This window comes from Hyaena hyaena, unplaced genomic scaffold (assembly GCF_003009895.1).
Source record: "Hyaena hyaena isolate Hyena2069 unplaced genomic scaffold, ASM300989v1 scaffold_584, whole genome shotgun sequence".
NCBI classification, from domain to species: Eukaryota; Metazoa; Chordata; class Mammalia; order Carnivora; family Hyaenidae; genus Hyaena; species Hyaena hyaena.
The window spans coordinates 835,070-857,866 of record NW_024081205.1 but is presented as its reverse complement, the minus strand read 5'-3'; the positions used below and the strand labels follow the sequence as shown (position 1 = coordinate 857,866).

Sequence of the window (22,797 nt, the reverse complement as noted above, 5' to 3'; positions counted from 1 at the left end):
TGAATTGTATAGAGGACGTCAAGGTTTCCCTTATAAAGAGCAGAATGGCTTCCTAGCTATAACCAGAACAGTCATAAGAGGGGCAAATACTATATAGTGTGTTTTTCCTACTGGAGTTCAAACCATGCCTCTCTTTTATTCAGTGAGTTTATGCAGGTTAGAGGGTCATGAAGGAAAAGAACTCAGGTTTCTGTGTCTCACCTTAGAGGAAGTTTTCTTTTTCTACTATTTATTTGTTTTGTGAGAGAGAGAGAGAGAGAGAGAGAGAGAGAGAGAGAGAGAGAGAAAGAGCACATGCGAGATGGGGAGAGGCCAAGAGAGGAAATCCCAAGCAGGCTCCATGCTGTTGGTTCAGAGCCCTACACTGGGCTCTGTCACACACCGAGATCATGACCTGAGTGGGAATTAAGAGTCAGATACTTTAACCGTCTGAGCCACCCAGGCACCCCTCAGCTTAGGGGAGTCTATAATGCCTGCCATATGAAAATTCTTTCGAAAAGCTTCCTTCTTCTCCATTTCTTTTTTTTTTTCCCCCTGAGCAAAACAACCTTCCTAGTATTTATAAAACATTATATGAGCAGTCATTTTGTGGGAAGAAAGACCCTGGAAAGAACAAATCTGTAAGCATTAGCAAGAATGAATGAGATGAGATTATTTAAATATACTTTGGTCAATTTAACATCTGTTTGTGAGTGCTGAGATGAGTCATCATCTTATTTACATAAATGCGGCCTGGGAAATATGCCTCCTTTTCAGTTAGCACATGGAACTGATAAATCCAGACTTTGGAGTAGTTTTTAGAGGCAGGGAGAAAGTGGACAGGTGGGAACAGCCGTCCGGCAGAGGTTTGTCAAGCACATCGTCACCTTTTTATCCCCAGGCCAGAGTTGTTTCAGTTCCTAAACTGAGCATTAAGACTATGATCTAATTCTGTACCTGGGAATCCCTTTAAGACAACATGAACTTTTTCATCTCATACTTGATAAAGTTTATTTGCCCTTTCAGTTAGCAATTTGCCTTTATTTTTTGTAATTTTTTAAAGTTTTATTAATTTTATTTTGGTGGAGAGCGAGAAGTATGTGCATGAGCAGGGGACGGGCAGAGAGAATCCCAAGCAGGCTCTGTGCTGTCACATGCCCAACGCAGGGCTCAGTCTTCATGAACTGTGAGATCATGACCTGAGCCGAAATCAAGAGTAGGATGAACCAACCGAGCCACCCAGGAGTCCCAGCATTTGCCTTTAGAATTTTGGAAATAAAACATTTCCTTGGTGAGGCTTTTATTTTCTTCCCCCTGACACATGTGTTCTGGCTTATTTAGGATTCAACCAGGCATTCGTGTGTGTGTGTGTGTGTGTGTGTGTGTGTGTGTGTGTGTTCGTGTTCGTGTTCGTGTTCGTGTTCTTTTAAATACCTGGGAGATGGGTGTCAGGAAGAATAGTTAGCACTCTCTTGTGTAAACAAGTGGTGGTTTTATTTTTCTTCATGAAACAAAACCTGGAAGAAAAAGTTGAATGAACTTTTTAAGCAGTTGAAAAAGACCTTAAACCCTGAGTTAAGGGGTAAGTAGAGTACCTCTCTTAGGTTTTGTTTTGTTTTAAATGTTTTATTTCTAGGAGAGAGAGAGAGACAGCGTGAGCAGGGGAGGGTCAGAGAGAGATGGAGTCACAAACTGAAACAGGCTCCAGGCTTCGAGCTGGCAGTCACCACAGAGCCCGACGCGGGGCTCGAACCCACGAACCGCGAGATCATGACCTAAGCGAAAGTCGGACGCTTAACCGACTAAGCCACCCAGGCGCCCCTCTTAGGTTTTCTGTTGATTCTTTCATGAAGAAAATATTGATGCTCTGAGCCTGGTCTTGAGTTTTTAAACATTCCTACTTCTGTTTGGATTCTGGAACCATTTTTGCAGGCATCTATATATTACTTTCTTAAAGAAGTGGAAAGTTTCACTGATCTAGATCCTTTGGCAGGAGTTGACATTTTATTGACTCGGTGCTTCTGGCTAGAGTCTTGAAATTGTGGTTGTGTTCATGCTACCCAGTGTTGTTATTTGTGAACAGATATGAAAACCTTATATATCTGAATTTTGTTACCACTAGATTGTGTTAACTTAACATCCTTTTATTTATTTGGAGATTCTTAGCTCTTTGTCAGACTCTTCAGATTAAGACCCTCCTTGTAACTATTTGAGCCTCTGGTATATTTTACAGTAAAAGGAAAAGAATGCTGCCATTAATGTTATTCTTGGCTCCTTCTTTGGAAGGAGGTAGAGTGTAATTATATGTGCTTTTGACTTGGGCACTCCTGCTTGGTTCAAACCCTAGCTTCACAGAATTCTTTAAGCTGTAAAATGGGGATTGTAATGAAATGAGATAAAGTGTTTTGACACACTTGCTGGCACAGAAGGGCTCAATAAAAATTAGTTCTGATCCCTTCTACCCCTTCTCAAATAAAAAGGTTCACTTACTAGTTAATATTTGGACAAAGAAATTATAAAATGATCAGAAAAATAGGAAGCAAAAGAAATAGATGAAACTTAAAACTGATGAAAAACCTACATAGGTTTATTCAATATTTGCCGCCTCTTCTTCTAAGTGAAATCTTTGAATTAGAACGCTCTCTGACTGAAATTTCACTGCCTTTTCTTTCCTCTCTTCATCTTAATGTATAAAGAAACATCTGGGACACCTGGGTGGCTTAGTTGGTTAAAGTGCCTGACTTAGGCTCAGGTCATAATCTCACACAGTTCGTGAGTTCAAGCCTCACTTCTAGCTCTGTTCTGACAGCTCAGAGCCTGGGGCTTGCTTCAGATTCTGTGTCTCCCTCTCGCTCTGGCCCTCCCCAGCTCACGCTGTGTCTCTCTCTGTCTCAGAAAATGAATAAACATTAAAAAAAAAAAAAAAAGAAAAAGATATCTGAGGGGAGTCTTAGAAATAGGTTCTTTCTGGGGCGCCTGGGTGGCTCAGTCAGTTAAGGATCTGACTTCAGCTCAGGTCATAATCTCATAGTTTGTGAGTTCAGGCCCCATGTTGGGCTCTGAGAGGCTGGAGCCTGCTTCAGATTCTGTGTCTTCTTCTCTCTCTGCCCCTCCCCTGCTTGTGCTGTCTCTCTCTCTCTCAAAAATAAATAAACATTAAAAAAAACCTTTTATAAAAAAAAAGAAATAGGTTTTTCCCGTGAATGTTAGACTATGTTAATGTTTTTATGTATTGGAATACATAAACATGTATTCAGAAAAAAGCCTGAGTTACCAGAATAAAAAATTTTCAACTACAGAAGAAGCTTAACTGTTATGAAGTAATTATTAGTTATGAAAAAATTCACTTGAGTTTATAGAAATCGTCAGGCTTCTTAGTTTGCTTTGATATCACTATTTTTTTAAGTCCTCAATTTCATTTACTTACGGTATCATTAATTACCCAGTATTTGATCATTTACAGTTATGTGTATACACACACACACACACACACACACACACACACAGAGAAAGAGAAATCACTAATTATGAAGTGTATATATTTCTGCTGGCACTACTGAAGTAAACTGTTTTAATTTGTAGCGTGCCCCGGGACCATCTGGCAGTGTCTGCAGGCACTTGTGGCCGTCCTAACTTGGCTGGGTGCGGGGAGGGCACTGCTGGCATCCAGAGGTTAGGTGCCCAGGCTGCTGCTGAACAGCCTGTGGTGTTACAGAGGACAGCAAAGAATTGTGCAGTTTGAGATATCGGTGCCCCAGGTGAAAAATCTTGTGTAGCCTACAGTGAAGCCCATGTGAATATTCAGCTGTTTTTTACAGTTGTAAAATTTGCCTTCTTCTGTACTTTTACAATATATACTTATATATAGGACATATATATATATCCTAAATAAACACATAAACTAAGGCAAGTCCTGTCTTGAATTTTGTCATGGGCAGGTCCTTTTGCAAGGAGTTGATTTCTGCACATTGATCTTCAATTTTGTCTGGGAAGATTTATGGACTGTTAAGAGCCTAGTGCCACTTAAAGGCTTCTAAGGAATATAAATGAAATGCTTAATATAACCTTTATATTAAAGGTACATATAATATATGAAGCCTTTCAAAATATAAGATGGACCATGTTGGAGTGCTAGAATATATAGCATTAAAAAGAAATTTTTAGAAAATTTTAAGAGGGGTTGCCTGGCTGGCTCAGTAGAGCGTCTTCTTGGTGTCGTCAATTTGAGTCCCACGTTGGGGAGTGGATTATACTCAAAAAAAAATTTTAATCAAACTTTTGGGGCACCTGGGTGGCTCAGTTGGTTGAATGTCCAACTTCAGCTTGTGTCACGATCTCATGGTTCTTGGGTTCAAGCCCCACATCAGGCTTGGCTCGCTCCTGTCAGCCCAGAGCCTGCTTTAGATTCTCTGTCCCTCCCCACCTCATTGCCCCTCCCCCACTGGCATTCTCTCTAAAAAATAAATAAACATTAAAAAAATCAGACTTTTAAAGAGGAGCCTCTGATACGCACACACACTACCACCACCACCACCACCACTTCATTCATTATAGTTGAATTAATTCTACGTGATTGACAGAAGTACAGGGAACATTATGTCTGTGTCTTTACGTCAGTCTAGGACAGGGGCCAAATTCCAGTATCTACCAGTTAGTTGTTGCCACATGAGACATTACCAAAATATTTTTTTTAACTAGTTTTTCAAGAGATGCTGGAGATCCGGATTTTTTGTGAATTTGTGTGTGTGGTTTTCTTTTTTTCCATTTTCAAAAAGACAGTGTGTGGGTCAAACAAAAGCAGGCCAGTTTGGAAACTCTGATCTGGCTCCTTAACCAATTCTTGAGACTCTGAATAGTAGAGGATAGGTTGCCTTAGTATAGAGAACAGACTGCTTGTTTTTCCCCCTCCTCATACCCTTTGTGTCCGGTGGACACATTTGCCATCATTGCTTTCCCAGTTTCATCAGAGGAAACCAATGTGGGGGCACGTGTCTCTAGCAATAGTCTGTGCTTAGATTATTGCACAGTAATAGGCAATTCCCTGCAAAGCCGTGAGCCTTAACATGTGGAGTAGCAGAAGCCTCGTGTGGCTAGCCTTCTATGGAGTAATATGTGCCAGAAGCTTCTATCATCATCATCATCATCATCATCATCATCATCATCATCATTCCCCCAATTAAAAAAAATGTATGCCTAGTGAAATCACTCTCATTTTACCTTTAAAAACTATAAAGGAGGAGTATATTCACTTTTGACTTTTGAGCAACTCATATTAATCTACAATATACATATTTTTTTTCTTATTTTTCTGATCTACCTATTTTATTCAGAGCTTAAATTTGATTCATTAGCTGATTGTGGCTTGATCTTTGTAAAGTAAGATTGATTGTTCAAGTATTGGAATGTTTTATTGCATTTTACTCTTTATTTAAGTTACTGAAAAAGAGGGGGAAAATAAAGTGTTGATGCCAGTAATAAAACATCTAGATCTCAGGCTCCTTTAAAAACAAAAATTATTATGGAAAACTTCAAAGATATGCAAAAATGAAGAGGGAAGTAAGTATACTGAATGAATCCCTGTACCCATCATCAGACTTGAACAGTTACCGACATTTTCCCAGTCGTATTTTATGGTAAGCCTTTCATATGTATTGTCAAGTTGAATCTGTGAGGTAGATATTATTATCCCCTTTTTATTTATTTATTTTTTTTACTGGGGAAAATTCCAGAGAATGGGGAAAAATAAGTGTATGAATCTTCATATACACATCACCCAGCTTCAACACTTCGGGCACAGGCCTCATCTGTGTGTGATCTGTGACCCAAACACTCACCAAAACTCCCAACGGAGCGTTTTAAAGCAGAACATTAACACCATAAAATTTTATCTGTAAATATGTCATTATGTATCTCTAAAAAGTATTCTTTTATGGTAGATAAAACTGATGGTAATTGTGTTAGCAGTTGTGGTAGCAATTACCATTACTACGTCTGAAAAATAACAATAGCCCCTTACGTCTTTAAGTATTCATTTAGCATTCGTAGTTCCTTCATTGTATCATAAGGATTTTTTTTTAACAGCTTATTTGATTGAATCAGGTCCACATACTAAATTTGAGCAATGAGGGTTTTTTTGGGTTTTTTTTAAATGTTTATTTTTGAGAGAGACACATAGTGCAAGCAGGGGATGGGCAGAGAGAAAGCAGACACAGAATCCAAAACAGGCTCCAGACTCTGAGCTGTCAGCACAAAGCCTGATGCAGGGCTCGAACTTGGGAATGGTAAGATGATGAGCTGAGCCGAACTGACTGAGCCACCCAGGCACCACAGCTGATGAGTTTTTGAAGTCTCATTTGCCTCCTCTATCCTACCCCTTTCTCCTAGCAGTTTTTTTAAATGCTTTATTTATTTCTGAGAGAGAGGGAGACATAGAATCTGAAACAGGTTCCAGGCTCTGAGCTGTCAGCACAGAGCCTGATGCAGGGCTCGAACCCATGAACCGTGAGATCATGACCTGAGCTGAAATCAGACACTTAACCGACTGAGCCACCCAGGCGCCCCAATTTTTTGTTTTTTTAAATAAACATTTTTATTGTACCATAAGATTCACCCAATATAAGTATATAGTTTAATGATTTGTAGTAAATTTTTTAGAGTTGTAACCTTCATCATGCATGATTTGGTTTTAGAATGTGTTCGTCTCCCTTTATAGTCATTTCACGTTTCCATTCATTTTCTGTTCCCGCCTTAGTCCCAGACAACACTGCTCTGCTCTCTGTCCCTGTGGATTTGTCTTTCTTTTTTTTTTTTAATGTTTATTTTTTTTTTGAGAGAGAGCCCCAATGGGAAAGGGGCAGGGAGAGAGGGAGACAGAGTATCCAAAGTGGACTCCACACTGACCTCAAAGAGTCCAGTGTGGGGCTTGAACTCGCAAACCGTGAAATCATGACCTGAGCCAAAGTTGGATGCTTAACTGACTGAGGCACCCAGGTGCCCCAAGATTTGCCTTTTCTGGAAATTTCCTATAGTAGAGGAAATGTCATATCTTTAGTATAGTCTTTCAATGTCTGTCTTCTTTTACTTAATATCTTGTTTTTGAAGTTCATCCATGCTATAGGATATATCAGTAGTTCATTCTTTTTATAACTGAATAATGTCCTTTAAAAACTTTTTTTTAACGTTCATTTATTTATTTTGAGAGACAGAGAGCAAGCAGGGGAGGGGCAGAGAGAGAGGGAGACAGAATCCCAAGCAGGCTCTGTGCTGTCAGCGTGGACCCCGATGCAGGGCTTGAACTCACGAACTGTGAGATCATGACCTGAGCCAAAATCAGGAGTTAGACACTTAACTAACTGAACCACCTGGATGCCTCAGTAATGTGCTTTTATGTGGATAAACAACATTTTGTTTTTCTTCTTTTCATTTGGATCATTTCCACTTTTTGGCCATTATGAGTAATGCTGCAGGGAACATTTGTGTTACAAGTCTTGGAGTGGACGTGTGCTGTCATTTCTCTTGGGTTGATAGGAATATAATTGCTGGGTGGTACGGTAAATTTGTTTAAAGAAATTACAGAGTTGTTTTCCAAAGTGACTACACCATTTTACATCCCCACTGTCAGTGTAAGAAGGGTTCCTGTTTCTTCACTTTTTACCAACACCTGGTATTGTAACTCTTTGATCTAATGGGTGTGTAGTGGTACCTCATATAATTTACGTTTTCCAAATGACTAATGTTGGTGAGCATCTTTACATGTGTTTTACTAACCATTTGTGTATCATCTTCGATGAAATGTCTTAAATTTTTTTTGCCAATTTTTGAACCCGGTTATGGATTGTGTATATTCTTAGTTGAGTTGGGATTTTCCTCCCTCATTTTCCAACTGCTCTGATGGCCAAACACAGTACTCTGTCTCTTCAAGCCAGGAAGATGCTCTCTGTTTGAGATGTTGCCACTCCAGGCCACAGGGACTGGTGAGTGCCTGCAGGCAGCACACTGTAACTCAGCTCACACAGTAGATTCGCTGCTGCTGCTGCTGCTGCTGCTGCTGCTGCTGCTGCTGCTTTTTATTTATTTTGAGAGAGTGAGTGAGAGTGGGGGACGGGTAGAGGGCGAGGAGAAGGAGAATCCTGAGCAGATTCTGCTCTGTCAGCACAGAGTCCACCTCGGGGCCCAGACTCAGGAGATAATGACCTGAGCCGAAATCAGGAGTTGGCTGTAGGGCAGACAAGTGGCAACAAGACCAGACACTTGAGACCCAGGACTGCCCTGTGTGGCTGTCATCACCTAATTTGTATGGGTCATACACTGTAGGAACATGCAAGTGTTTGATACCAGTAGAAGCACCTCTGTGGGGTGCCTGGGTGGCTCAGTCACGTGCGTGTCTGACTCTTGATTTCAGCCCAGGTCATGATCCTAGGGTTGTGGGAACCCACACCAGGCTCTGCACTGAGCGTGGATCCTACTTAAGATCTTAAGATATTCTCTCTCTGTCTCTCTCTCTCTCTCTCTGTCTCTGTGTGTGTGTGTGTGTGTGTGTCTGTCTGTCTGTCTGTCTGTCTCCCTCTGCCCTGTGTGTGTGTGTGTCTGTCTGTCTGTCTCTTTCTCCCTCTGCCGCGCTTGCACTCTCTCTAAAATAAAAAATAAAATAAAAAACCGCCTCTGGAAAAGAATAACTTCATTGAACACTTGGGTTTTTCCGAGTTTTCTTCCTTTCATGCCATTTCCTGAAGGTATGGGAATTATTGGTCAAGGCAGGCTCTTTTGCTTGTTTTTCTTAGGCCACGCTTCCATCCCATGCCATGCCTACACACCCTGGAGTAGAAGGAGGAAGAGGGCAAAGAAGTAACAAAAGTTCTGAAAACAAATACAAGGAAACCAAGGGAACCAAAAAGGAAACAGACATGAGAAATTTAGAAAGAAACCAGACAAGTAGAGAACATGTCCATGTGTTCAGAGTTATTTTCTGCAGTATATTTAGGGAGGGTACAGGTACCTTGGCAGTTCTATTGTGTATTATAAGCGTTTTTTCATTCTTTTAGCTTTGCAAATCATTATTCCTAAGTTTTTGTGATATCAGATCTATATTCTGTCTTGAAATGAGAATTATAGTTCCTGCTGGACCTCTTTTCCTAAAGCAGCAAACTCTGTAACGTTGACAGCAGTCATCATTCTGGGAAGCATTTATGGGGACTTGAATCTGTGACTTAAACCCAGAATTTCACGTACATAAGTTCTCATTGCTGTAGTTGGGTAGTGTTGGGTAGTGGTTGGGTATTAGTGTGAACAGGGCCATATTTGTATAATGAAGTCATAGTCCCCAAGACTTGGAAGCCCGTCTGCTTTGTTTACTCACCTCCATACCAGCAGCACTTAGAACAGTTTAAGTTAAAAATAGGCACTCAGTAAATACTTGTTGAGTTAACAAATGGTTATAGAAAGAAAATTGGGGAATGGGTGATATGTTCGGAAAGATAGAAATATATCTTAATGTTAGTTCAAGAAGTTGGATTAAAAAAAGTCTTCTATACAAGTTTTAAACATTTTTCCTATATCATTTCTGTGCTTTGTTTCATAGTTAATTTGTTTACTGAAATATTAAACATTAATTAAAATTTAATGTGGCTTGTTCTCTTCAACACTTTAAACAACTTAACAGATAAAATGTGTTATACAACTTATTACTGTCTGGTTTAGGAGTAAACTGGTACTAATTTCCTTACAAAATTAGTTTGTTTCATTTAACCATGGTTATTTCTTTTGACTCTGTAAATGTCACAGTCTGACTAAAGCTTTGTCTCTAAGCTGACCCCTTTGTCCTTTCAGCACCACTTGGACAGACTTCCGTATTCCTGCTTTCTGGCAGTGCTAGAAAATGCCAGAACAGTCTTGATTGTTTTCTTGCCCTAAGACCTGGAGTTGCCTCCCATCCCAGGAGTCCCAATTCCTTTTAGTGGAGAGTAATAGTAGAGATCATTGCTTACTCCAGGGAGCTGTGAGCATTGGTGACCAGCAGAAGTGCTTGAAAGCTGTTGCTGTTAAGCTAATTTTAGTGACAGCTTTGTTTTCCTGTTCATTATAACGTACTTCCCACGCACAAAAAATATGTGTGTAATGTATGTATAGGAGCTACACACTGAGCAAACACACTTAGGCTCACTCCCCAGCCTCAAGAAGAGAGTGGTACTCCACTTCCCAAGTTCCCTGTGAATCCTTCGGTTTTGCATCCCCTTTCAGTCCCAAAGAGGTGTGGAACCACCATCTTAATTTTTGTTTTTGTTGTTCACTTTCTTTTCTTTATAGTTTTTTTATCACTTCTCTGAGTGCCCCTAAATAGTCATTATTTAGTTTTCCTTGTTTTTAAACTTGAAATAAATGCTGTCTTATGTATTTTTCACTTAATGTTTTGAGAACTGTTGATGCAGTACCTTTAGTTCATTCATACTCACTGCTTTGTTATGTTCCATTGTATGAATATGCCACAATTCTTATACTTTTTTACATTGTTTCCAGTTTTTTGCAGTTGGAAGAATATTGTTGCGAACATTCCCGTGCACATTTCCTCATGCACACACATAAGAGCTTGCTATTTTGGGAAGTGTTTTTAGCTTTGAACTCATATTAAGAAATCATTTTCATTATGACCCCAGTACACATATACAACCTACACACACTACTGAAACAAAAAAAAATTTTTTTTAAGTTTTTAAAATATTTATTTTTGAGAGAGACAGAGCACAAGCAGGGGAGGGGCAGAGAAAGGAAGACACAAGAATCGAAGCAGGCTTCAGGCTCTGAGCTGTCAGCACAGAGCCTTTGATGGGGCTCAAACTCACATACTGTGAGATCATGACCTGAGCCGAATTCAGACGCTCAACTGACTGAGCCATCAGGCGCCCCAACAAAAATTGTACTAATGTATAATAAGGTAAAATGCATTACTTGTCTATAGTGAGCTAAAAATACAACATTCTGTTCTGTTCTCTTTCATTAAATTAAAATACTGGTTGTGACCCACTAAATTGATTAGTGATCCATTGGATTACAAGTATCAGTTTGAAAAACTGCTCTAAGAATGGGAATAGACTATGTTTAAATTTTAACCTAAGAAGGTTGTGGCGATTTGGGGGCACGTGGCTGGCTCAGTTGGTAGAGCACAACTCTTGATGTTAGAGTTGTAGGTCTGAGGTGGACATTGAGTGGAGAGATTACGTTAAAATCTTTTTTTTTTTTTTTTTTTAAAGTTATGACAATCATTTGTTTTCCAAAGTGGTTAATCAGTCTAGCAGTAAGTGAAAGTTCCTGTTTCTCCGGTCCTTGGCAGACTCATTGCTGCCAGTCTCACGGGTGTGAAATGGTATGTCCTATAATTTTAATTTGCGTATCTCTATTTCCTGTTACTGACTGGATTATCTGGTGGAGAGACAGTAATTTCATCTGCTATTAGAGTGCACTTTGAAGTTCATCTAAAGTAGGTCTTGACCTTTCTTAGATCTTGAGACCTTTGGAAATCGAATGGATATTATGGACCTGCTTCTTAGAAAAATTACATATATGCACATACATAAATTTGACATAAAACTTCGGAGAGTTCTTGACCATTCAGGACCTTTGGGGGAAGGGATAAGTGGTGAGAAGTTCCCAGGGACTCCAAAAGGAGAAATGGCGAATTCTGTATTACAAAAGTCATTTACTGTGCTGGGTTGAGATTTCTCCCCTCCTCCATGCCAAAGCTCTCCCCTGCCCCCTTCCTGAAACCTTCTGTAAAGATTTGAAATGACCTACAGCTTTGCATTGGTGGCAGAATTGAATTGAATTGGGCCCCCAGCATATAGAATGTTGTGTGTATAGACAGTGTGTGTTAAAGATGAGTGACAGAATAGACAGACTATAAATTCCATACAACCAAAAGAATTGAAGAGAGAAGCAACTAGTAAATGAAAGATCCCAAGAATATCCGGAAGAGAGTGAGTAGGATGCATATTTTCCTTAGGTATAAGATGATAAATGAAACCAATTTTTAAAAATCTTAATAGGATAATCCAGTAGCCTTGAGGCCTTGGTGACAGTTTGGTAACTGACAAGAATTACATGGACCCTGTTTACACACAAGCTAATTTGTTCATGTCACTGGTAGAATTAGTAGGTTGAGTATAATCCTACATGTGTAAATTGATCTTAAAAGAAAAATAGTTTATGCTTTTTTTATCTGCCAGTACTGTAGCTCTGTTTCCCCTTGGGCTTTTCTTATTCTAATGCCAGGATTTAGAATTTATCTCACTACTTTGGCTCCAAGGAACTTGATTCACTACCCAGCTATCTGACTCAACACCCAGTCAGGGGTTAGACTGATTGAAATGCATTGCTCTCTTTGGAGCTGCCTCCAGCTCTTCCCTACTTCCACCCCAGAGTCCCCAAGTCTATGAAATGAAGCTGTATTGTAGTATAAGGACCCATGGGTGTTTAGTTTCTGTAACAACCTCCTTCCAGAAGCCATCTTTTGTTTGATATGATAAGCATGTGTGGGTCAGTCACAAAGCAAGTATTCCAAGGTCTGTTGGGAGATGAATGTTTGAAAAGGTAGAAAGTATACAAGATTTAGCCAAGTGGATACTAGTGGCTTCAGTTTTCTTTGGAGAGTTAGCCATTAGCAATCCAAATGTGTGGCACAATAAACAAAACACTGAAAACCTTAGATGGTTTTGAGGAAACACTGGCCCTCAGAGAAATTGACTTGGATCAGGTAGACAGCAAAGCACAACCCTGTTGGGCCAGAGGTGGTTATCTTTTTGTCCTGAATTCAAAATCAATTGTGGAGGGTTTGGGGGGTGGTCATTAAGATTATTTATTTTGAGGGAGAGAGCACACAGGAGAGGGAGAGAGAATCCCAAGCAGGCCCAGGCACCATCTGTGCAGAACCCGATGTGGGGCTCAATCCCATGAACCGTGAGATCTTTACCTGAGCCAAAACCAAGTCAGATGCTCAACTGACTGAATCATTCAGGCGCCTCCAGTTGTTTGTTTAAGTAGCCTCTGCACCTGCCTAACATGGGGCTTGAACCCTCAGCCCTGAGATCAAGAGTCACATGCTCCACTGACTAAGCCAGCCAGGTGCCCCAAAACCAATTATTTTTAATGGTTCTATGTCTCCAAATTTGCTTTGGGCTCTTACCCCTGGAGAAAGAGGAAAATCTGATAGAAGGTGAGCACTTGCTAACGGTTAGTGCTAGCTGGAGGTGGTGACGGTCACTGAGACTGCCTACAGGCTGCAAAGGCCTGGGACCTCAGGAACCTCAGGAGAGATTGGCTTAATGGTTTGCCAAACCCAAGGCATAAGATTTTGGTTGTTTAGTTGTCGTTTTGTCTTTCTTTCTTCTCACTCATTAGGAATAAAAAATCAGGATACAAACTAAGTAAAAATCAGCACTTAATCCACTTCACTGCTTACCAGTATCTGCAGAGCTTTGCTATTTTGGAACCAGTGGTGTGAATTATTCTGTTAGTAAGAATCTGGCCTTTTTCCCCCTTATTGCAGAAAAGAAGCTTGTGTGCACATACTACCCTACATCAGCAATTCTCAAACTTTTTGTTATTAGGACCTCTTTATAACTCTGCAGAATTATTGAGTGGGTTATAACTGTCATTCATCATATAAGAAATTAACACTGAGAACAATTTTTTTTTGAGTTAACAAAAATATAATGACTGCAAGGTCGAATCTAGAAATAAAACAGACTCTTTCACTCACCTGCAGCAAGTGTCGAAACAGATACAGAGTCTAAAACTGGGAACAGTATAAAATATTTTTAAATTCATTTTGAAATAATGATAAACCCATTACATGTTAATATAAATAACCATATTTCCCACCCACCCCAAATTAGCAAGGAGAGTATTATAGTAGTCCCTTCATCTGTGGGGAATATGTTCCAAGACCCCTAGTGAATACCTCAAACCACAGATAGTACCAAAGCCTCTATATACGATTTTTTTCCTATATGTACATGCCTACGGTAAAGTTTAGTTGATAAATTAGGCACAGTAAAAGATGAACAACAGTAACTCGTAAAGAACAATTATGACAGTACACTGTAGTAAGAGTTATGTGAATGTGGTTTCTCTCCAGAATATCTTATTCTATTATTACTGCCTTCTTCTTGTGATGACGTGAGATGATAAAATGCCTAGTGAAGGGAGGAAGTGAGCTGAACGACGGAGGTCTTGTGACATAGCGTCAGGCTGCTACTGACCTGGCTGCAGGGCAGGAGGAGGCCGCTCTGCTGCTGGACTGGTCAGCTGGGGGTGACTGAAACTGCAGAAAGCCAAACTGGATGAAAGGGGCTGCTGTGTTGTGATTTTATCTCTTAGTGTCAAGCTTAAGAGAAGATAGCTGGATCTCAGAACTGCTGTTCTCATCAGTCTTTTGATACGTTATTTTGGTTGAATTACATGAAGAAAATCTAGCCTCACACAGGTATGCAGTTGCAAAACGGGAAGGAGTATTCTAATAGCTGTTTAGATAATTTTGGATATCATCAGGGATACTACACCACAATGTGAACAGTAGTAATTTCTTAGTTTGGTTGCAAAATGGGGTCTGAGACCAATCAACTTTTTGTTCTGTTACATTAAAATCTTGGTTTCACTCATACTTTGAATGAATTATTTCAAATATGCATGGTGCTCTAAACCACACATTAGTCCTGTGAAAAATACTAGTTTACTAGGTTATATAGATCTCATATTGGCTAATTTCATTAACAAGCCACATTCATTAATATCACTGCCAGTTTCATCAGAAAGTCTTTAAGTACTGGGAAGTCGTCCAGCTCACAGTGGTAGATAGAAGTTTTCCAAAATTCTAAAGCTCAAAATTTATTATTGGCAGCAAATACTGTTGTTCTCCTTGAGGTGACAGACTTCGTTCATTTTTCAGAAATGAGAAAATGTCTGCCAAGCCCCCAAGTTTGAATAACCCTAGTTTACCTGGAGAAAGGTTATTTAGCCTGCAACTCAGGTACACAAATGCTTTTCCTAGAGATCACCACACTAGGCAGAAGAGTGGCTTACTTCCCATTTTGTAAAACAATATTAGATTACCTATTTAAGAATTAAGATTTAATAAATTAACCTCATTTTTAGGAAAACTGTATTTCTTTTTTTTTTTTTAATGTTTTATTTATTTCTAGGAGAGAGAGAGAGAGAGAGAGAGACAGCAGGAGCAGGGAGGGTCAGAGGGAGAGGGAGTCACAGACTCTGAAACAGGCTCCAGGCTCTGAGCTGGCAGTCAGCACAGAGCCCGACGCGGGGCTCGAACCCACGAACCACGAGATCATGACCTAAGCGAAAGTCAGACGCTTAACCGACTAAGCCACCCAGGCGCCCCTAGAAAACTGTATTTCATTATATAAAAACTAAAGTTATTTTAGGGACACCGGCTGGCTCACTTGCTAGAGAATGTAACTCTTAATCTCAGGGTCATGAGTTCAAGCCCCACTTTGGGTGTAGAGCTTACTTTAAAAAAAAAAAAAAAGTATTTTAGAATAACTTTTTATTGAAAATCTGAAGAGATTATTGTTTCAGAAAAGTTGCTAAAATGATGCAGAGTTCCCATAGTTCTTTCACCCAGCTTCATACAGCCATGGAATATTATCAAAATGAAGAGATTAATAGTGAGACAAAACTATTAACCAGACTCTAGGTTTTATTCTAGTTTTCTCTTTAGTGACCTTTTGATGTTCCAGGATCCAACCCAGAATATCCCATTGCAGTTAGATAGCTAGTTTTTAAACCGCACTTTACCCTTTTGCCCTACCATATTTAAGAACATAAATTTTATAGGACGCTTGGGTGGCTCCGTTGGTTGAGCGTCCCACTTCAACTCAGGTCATGATCTCACTGTTCGTGCGTTCGAGCCCCACGTCCAAGCTCTGTGCTGACAGCGCAGAGCCTGGAACCTGCTTCAGATTCTGTGTCTCCCACTCTCTGCACCTCCCCTGCTCATGCTGTGTCTCTCTTTCTCAAGAAAAAATAAATATTAAAACTTTTTTTTAAAACATAAATAAATTTTAGATTTATAGAATAGTTGCAGAGACAACAGGGAGTGCCAGGTGTCCTTCACCCAGCTTCCCCTGAGATGCGTGTCTTGCCTTAATCACAGTGCGTTTGTCTGCACTCACAGACCTGTGAGGCCACCACGTTTTTATATCCTCATGAGTTCACCTCCCTTGGAGATGTGTCATAGACTTCTCAGGATCTCCATATCTGTGAGCCTTGGGATCAGGCAAACCAGGCTTTGTGTCCCACCCGGCCATGTCCTCCCTGAGCCTCAGGTCCTCCTCCACAGAACCCGGCAGACCTGCCGCTTCCTTCTTAAGTGAAACTGGCTCCCTTCCCCCCTCCTCCCCTTCTTCCTTTCACTGCCTGGCAGTGAAGAACACTTTTGGCAAAGTGTTGTGCTAAGGGTACAGAGAAGAAAGAAAAAAGTCTCTGTCTTCACAGGACTCAAATCCTTGCGGGAAAGAGAAGTATCTCTTCAGCTAACTCTAAAACAAGTCATTCATGTTTAGAATTTAGAGAAGCAGTCTTGCTCTAACCCACTTCAAGAAGCATTTGGCTACGGGTGACTGGCTGGCTCAGGCGGTGGAACATGCAACTCTTGATCTCAGGGCTGTGAGTTCAAGCCCTACACTGGATGGGTGTAGAGCTTATTGTAAAAAATAATAAAATAAAAAGCCCATCTTTAAAGAAAGAAGAACCATTTGGCTTGTGTACATCCCTGTGTGTTCTTCCCTCACAGATGAGCACATTCACCCAGGGCTTGACACACTACTTCTCACACAGGCATGGGTCTGCGAGGCAGATAGTCCAGGTTCTGTGTGGGCCGGGATCTCCTTTCCCCCAGCTCTGCTGGACCTTCTGCTGCCCTTCAGGTAACGGGTAGCAGTGCTGGTTTGGTACTCTGTTCCTTCACCAAATCTCAGGAGAGAATGATGGTAATGATTCTTTAAGTTTACAGATAAACAGGTTTAGATAGGTTTGTCAGTCTGCTCCCAGTAAGTAGTTGCAGAATCCAGGTTCACACCCAGGCTTGTCCAACTACACCGTTCAAAATCCTTCCACGATCTTATGGGGCTTTTCCAAAGAGGGGGAAGCTAGGAAGCAAAGACACGGTTGCTAGATATTTGCCATTCCCACCATAAGTGATAATTTCCCCTTTGGACATTTGCCCTGTCAATTTTCCTTTTAGTTTGTTTGTTTGTTTATTTTGAGAGAGAACAAGCAGAGGAGGGGCAGAGAGAGAATCTCAAGCAGGTTCCACGCTGTCAGTGTAGAGCCCAATGTGGAGCTCAAACTAACAAACCGTAAGATCATGACCTGAGCTGAAATCAAGAGTTGGACACTTAATGGACTGAGCCCCCAGGCGCCCTGCCCTGTCACTTCTCTAAATGAATGGCTTTCGTGCTGTTTGGACTTTATTCCCTGAGAAACAGGAATTACATAAAGGTTGTAATTCACATTTAACTTTTCTTATATTTAGGTATACTCCTGGTGAAAACCATGTAGTTCATTAAAGCACCAAGCTTATTTTTCTGCTAACTTTTCCTTTATGTTACAGTAAAAAAATCTTTTATAATGTTGGTATCAGGGAAACACCTGTTTCATTGGAGACATGACTATATAGTTCAGATTCTTAGAATAGATTTCTATGGTAGTTTCTGTGGAAATTTTTCTTTTAAACACAAAATAAGTACAGCAGAGAGTGTAACCATTCTACTTCTATTACAAATGGTCTCTTCTGTTCCCAGAGAGAGACATAGAGACTCAGTAAAATGATTAAAAGCTTTAAAAGTGAAGAAGAAAAGAGGTTTAAAAACTTTGATAAGGAATTTATTTTATTTCTCTAATATCATGGCCTGTTTATTTCTTCTTTTTTTCCTCACCTTCAATAATTAAGCATTAGTGCCCAGTCTTATTTCATCAAATCCCAGATTATAGTTTTACTCATAAATATTTTAATACATATCTCTAAAAGAAAAATATTGGGGCGCCTGGGTGGCTTAGTCGGTTAAGCGTCCAACTTTCGCTTAGGTCATGATCTCGTGGTTCGTGGGTTCGAGCCCCGCATCGGGCTCTGTGCTGACTGCCAGCTCAGAGCCTGGAGCCTGTTTCAGAGTCTGTGATTCCCTCTCTCTCTGACCCTCCCCTGCTCACGCTGCCTCTCTCTCTCCTAGAAATAAAGAAAAATATTAAAAAAAATAAAAAGAAAAAAATAAAAGAAAAATATTTACCCATAAATATTTTAGTATGCATTTCTTTTTTTTAAACATAACCACACCTGAAAATCATGCCTGAAAACAATTTTCATATTACCAGTTATCACTACAGTACCATATCAAACCTGAAAAATGTTTTTCATAATATTACCAATTATCCAGTTATTGTTTAAATATCTGTTTTGTCTCACATTTGGTTAGTTTTCTTTTAAAAAAAAAATTTTTTTTTAACATTTATTCATGTTTCAGAGACAGAGTCTGAGTGGAGGAGGGTAGAAAGACAGAGAGAGAGACAGAGGGAGACACAGAACCCGAAGCAGGCTCCAGGCTCTGAGCTTGTCCAGGCTCTGCACAGAGCTGGACACAGGGCTAGAACTCAGAGATGGTGAGATAATGACCTGAGCTGAAGTTGGACGCCTAACCGACTGAGCCACCCAGCCACCCTTTACGTTTGGTTATTTTTCTATGTAGTTTGTTTGAGTCAGGATTCAGTAAGGCCCAGGCTTAGCAGTTGGTTGATATATCTTAGTCCCTTTTAATCTTAAAATTTATCTTCTATCTCATATTTTTATTTGAAATGTTTCTTTATTTGATAAAGAAACTGGGTTGTTTGTCCTATAGAGTTTTCCATATCCTAGATTTTGTTGGTTTTTTCCCCATAGTAGAATTTAACATGTTTCCTCTGGCCTATTTCCTGTAAATTGGTAGGTGTATCTAAAGATCTGATTAGGTTCCCATTATATATATATACACTTTTTATTTCCAAGACTACATCTAAGTGATACATGGGAGATGCAAAATGTCTAGTTTTCTCTTTTTGTGATTCTAGGAGCTATTGATGATCCTAGACCCACTTGTAGTTGCAAAATGGTGACTGTCTTAGTCTGTTCAAGCTGATGTCAGAGATTACTAGAGACTGGGTGGTTTATAAAAACAGAAATTTATTTCTCATAGTTTCAGGGGCTAGAAAACCAAAGATCAAGACACCAAGATTCTGTGTCCAGTGAAAGCCCACTTCCTGGATGTTGGCCTTTCACTGTACTCAATATGGCAAAAGGGGCAAGGGAATTTTTCTTTTTAAGCATACTAATCCCATCCATGAGGACTCTACCTTCATTACCTAATCACCACCCAAAGCCCCCACCCACATCCAGGTATCATCACATTGTGATTAGATTTCAACATGAATTTTGGGGAGGCACAGACATTCAGTCTGTAGCCTTGATGGTCTGATTCAGTCATTTCTTCTTCATGTATTAGTTGTAATACTTCTAGAAGTATAAACCTCTCTTTATCTGTTTAGTTCCCAGTTCATATAGGAAAGATGGGATAAATGCTTGATTCTTCTTAGTTACCTATATTCAAAATGAGTTGGTTCCCCAGCATGCCTCAGTAGTAGCCAGTTAGTGTCTCTCATCATGAACTCGTGAAGTTAAACTTATGATGTTATTTCAGTCTATTGCAATCCTTATTCTTACTGATTCTCAAATTGTTTTCAAAATTCGATCAATGAGTATTTCTTTAAGTAAGTTCACAAGTCCTTTGAACAGTGACCCTAGCTTCCATGTTCCCTGATAGGACAAAATAATCCCAGGCCCATTTTGTACATTTCCTGGTATCTGCTATCCAGTGTGGAGTCCTGGTGCCTTTTACTGGGAAACCTGTTTCAACACAGCAGGGACCTAAGGAGTTGCTAGTTGTTACTGAGTAGGTCACTGTCATAAGGAATTTTCAGTACACAGAGCAGAGAATTTTGTTTTGGTTTCCTTACTCTAAAGACAATACTGCTACTTCCAAATCAAACTGGGAACTCTTTTGTTAAGATTATTATTGTAGTATAATTAACATACAGTACTATTGGTTTCAGGTGCACAGTATAGTGATTTAGCAATTGTGGAGAACAGTATAGAGGTTCCTCAAATTTATGACTCTTGAGTTGTCTTACATCGGAAGGTTCTGCCTGCCTGAACTGAGATTAAACAGGAGGAATGATAAAATATCACCTAAATACCTATTTGTTTTATTTCACAACATGCCACAGAAGTCTCAGAATGACCATACCAACCAACACTACCACCACCGAGTGTGATTAGTACAAATGGATTGAGTTGGATTGTTTTGTTTTTGCAGATCTTTTTGTCCTCAGGGTAAATTTCACTAGAAAGGTAGAGTTCACATCACTATGGTCTAAAGACTCTTGGGATAGTTTTTCTTTTTGTAGTAATGCTAACAGCTGGATACATATTAGGGTCATTTGTTTTGTTTTTTATTTTTAGAGTTTGCTTTTATTTCTACTTAAATTTTATTTTGTACTTACACAAAATTTATAAAAAATGTTTTCCAACAAGTTTATCTTCTGTCTCTGTCCCCTCCACCTATTCTGTTTATACTGTAAGTAGTAACATTTTAATGATTTATCCTTCCACTAAAAAAAAAATACATTTAGGGCACCTGGGTGGCCCAGTTGTTAAGCCTCTGACCTAACGCTCAGGCCCTGATCTCACAGTTTGTGAGTTCAAGTCCCACACTGGATCAGCTCATGCTCCGCTTCAGGTGAGTGTGAGCTCCAGGTGAGCCCCACTTTCTCTCTCTCTCCCCCCTCCCTTGTGGGATTCTCTGTCTCTCTCAAAAAAAATACATTTGTCTCCTCTGACCTGATTAGCAATAGTGTACTATACACAGTTTACTCTGCCTTGCTTTTTTTTTTTTAACTTAATGATATATTCTTGATAGTAATACTTAGAGTTTCCTCATTCATTTCTTTTCAAATGCAAAGTATCTCATTGCATAAGTGTACCAGAGTTTATTCAGTTAGTTTTCTTTGATAAACATTTGGGTGTTTCTAGTCTTTTGTTGTTATCACAAGACCTGAAGTGAATAATCTTATGCCTTTGTGTTTTTGTGGTTTCTGGCCAGGATTTCATGTGATTTAAAGCTATCCTTACTTAAGTTGTATCCAGTTAAATGTCTGCAATAATTTTAAATAACATTTAATTAAAAAGCGATTGTAGTTAATCATTCAGGAAATGCAAATCAAACCACAATGAGGTACCGATTTACACCCACTAGGATGACTATAATCAGGAGATGGAAATAGCAAGTGTTGATGAGGGTGTAGGACAGTTGAAACCCTCATACACTACTGGTGGGATGTAAAATAGTTGTAACTGCTTTAGAAAAGAATTTTTCAGTTCCTCAAATAGTTAAACATAGACCTACCATATGACCCAAATATTCCACTCCTAGGTATATACCCAAGAAAAATGAAGACCTGTGTCCACACAAAAACTTGTACACAAATGTTCATAACAACATTATTCATAGTAGTTAAAAACTCGAAATAACCCAATGTCTATTGACTGAAGAATGGATAAACGTACATTTATTCTGGAATGTTTTCCAACACCAACAGCCATTTCTCTGATTCTCCAGACATCAACTGGGTGTTCAGCAATTCAGTTCTGACACTGACTACTTGGAGTTAGTGTATACCCACAGCATAAGGACTTAGTCCCACAAGACTGCTCCCCACCTCGGACACCAATCCATACTTTGACCAATTATCTGTAAATTATAATCACAATCCCCTTCCACACTTTTGTAATTGGCTAGAATGGGCTCCCAGAACTCAGGAAGGCACTTGACTGAAGTTGACCTGCGTATATTATACAAGGTACAACTTACGAACAGCCAGATGGAAGGCCTGCGCGGGGCCTGGCACTGGAAAGGGCACACACAGCTCTCAGGCTGTCTCCAGCTGCACCTGCGTGTGTTTACTAACCTAGAAGTTCACATCGCACTCTTCCAGTTTTTATAGAGCTTAATCTCAGCTTCCATTCTTGGTTCCTGAGGTCAGTGGTGGGACTAAAGGTTTCAACACAGAAGCATTTGGGCTTTCTGGTGACCAGCTCCCTCCTGAAGCTGTCTGGGGGTCCCACCTTAAGTCACGTCATTAGCGTAAGTTCCCAGTGTGGTCAGAAGGAGCTCTTGGTAAGAACAAAAGACAGTCCAATGCTCAGGAAATTTTGAGGGTTTTAAGAGCTCTGTCCCAGGAACTGAAGACAGACCAAATATATTTCTCATTATACCACATCCATACAGTAGAATATTATTCAGTTGTAAAAAGAATGAAGCACACTCACCACATGAGGAATAGAAGGGAACTTAGTCGAACTGATGAAGGTCAATTTATGAAAAACCAGCTCACAGCTAACATCTTACTTAATCATGAAACCCTGGATGCTTTCCCAGGATAGGAACAAGACAGATGTCCCCGCATGCCTTTCCACTCAACATTGTGTTAGAGGTTTTAGCCACAACAATCACACAAGAAAATGAAAAAAGAGGCATCCAGATTGGAAAGGGAGAACTTAAACTGTGTTCACAGATGACATCTATGTAAAAATTTCTAAGCAGTCCTGTAAAAAACTATGAGAATTAATAAACAAGTTCAGCAAGGCAAGATAGGCAAGATCATTATGATGTGAAATATTGGTTTCTGGGAGCGAACAGTCAAGAAGAATTCTTGAGGGCCGCCTGGGTG

The 22,797-nt window shown here is 39.8% G+C and overlaps 1 protein-coding gene across 3 annotated transcripts in view; it reads left to right on the top strand.

Moving 5' to 3' along the window:
* The window catches only part of CFDP1 (craniofacial development protein 1), a 128,070-nt gene that overhangs the window by 58,937 nt on the left and 46,336 nt on the right, over nt 1-22,797 (top strand). The window contains exons 6-7 of one of the 3 annotated variants that reach the window (XM_039256456.1): nt 7,901-7,952; nt 8,760-9,453. The exons of 1 other annotated variant lie outside the window; for it this stretch is intronic. In XM_039256456.1, the coding sequence (XP_039112387.1) occupies nt 7,901-7,952; nt 8,760-9,020 (313 nt within the window). In that variant the 3' untranslated portion in view covers nt 9,021-9,453. Of the gene's footprint in view, nt 1-7,900; nt 7,953-8,759; nt 9,454-22,797 lie in introns of those variants that run through there. One more of the 3 variants, XM_039256458.1, reaches the window with a different exon arrangement.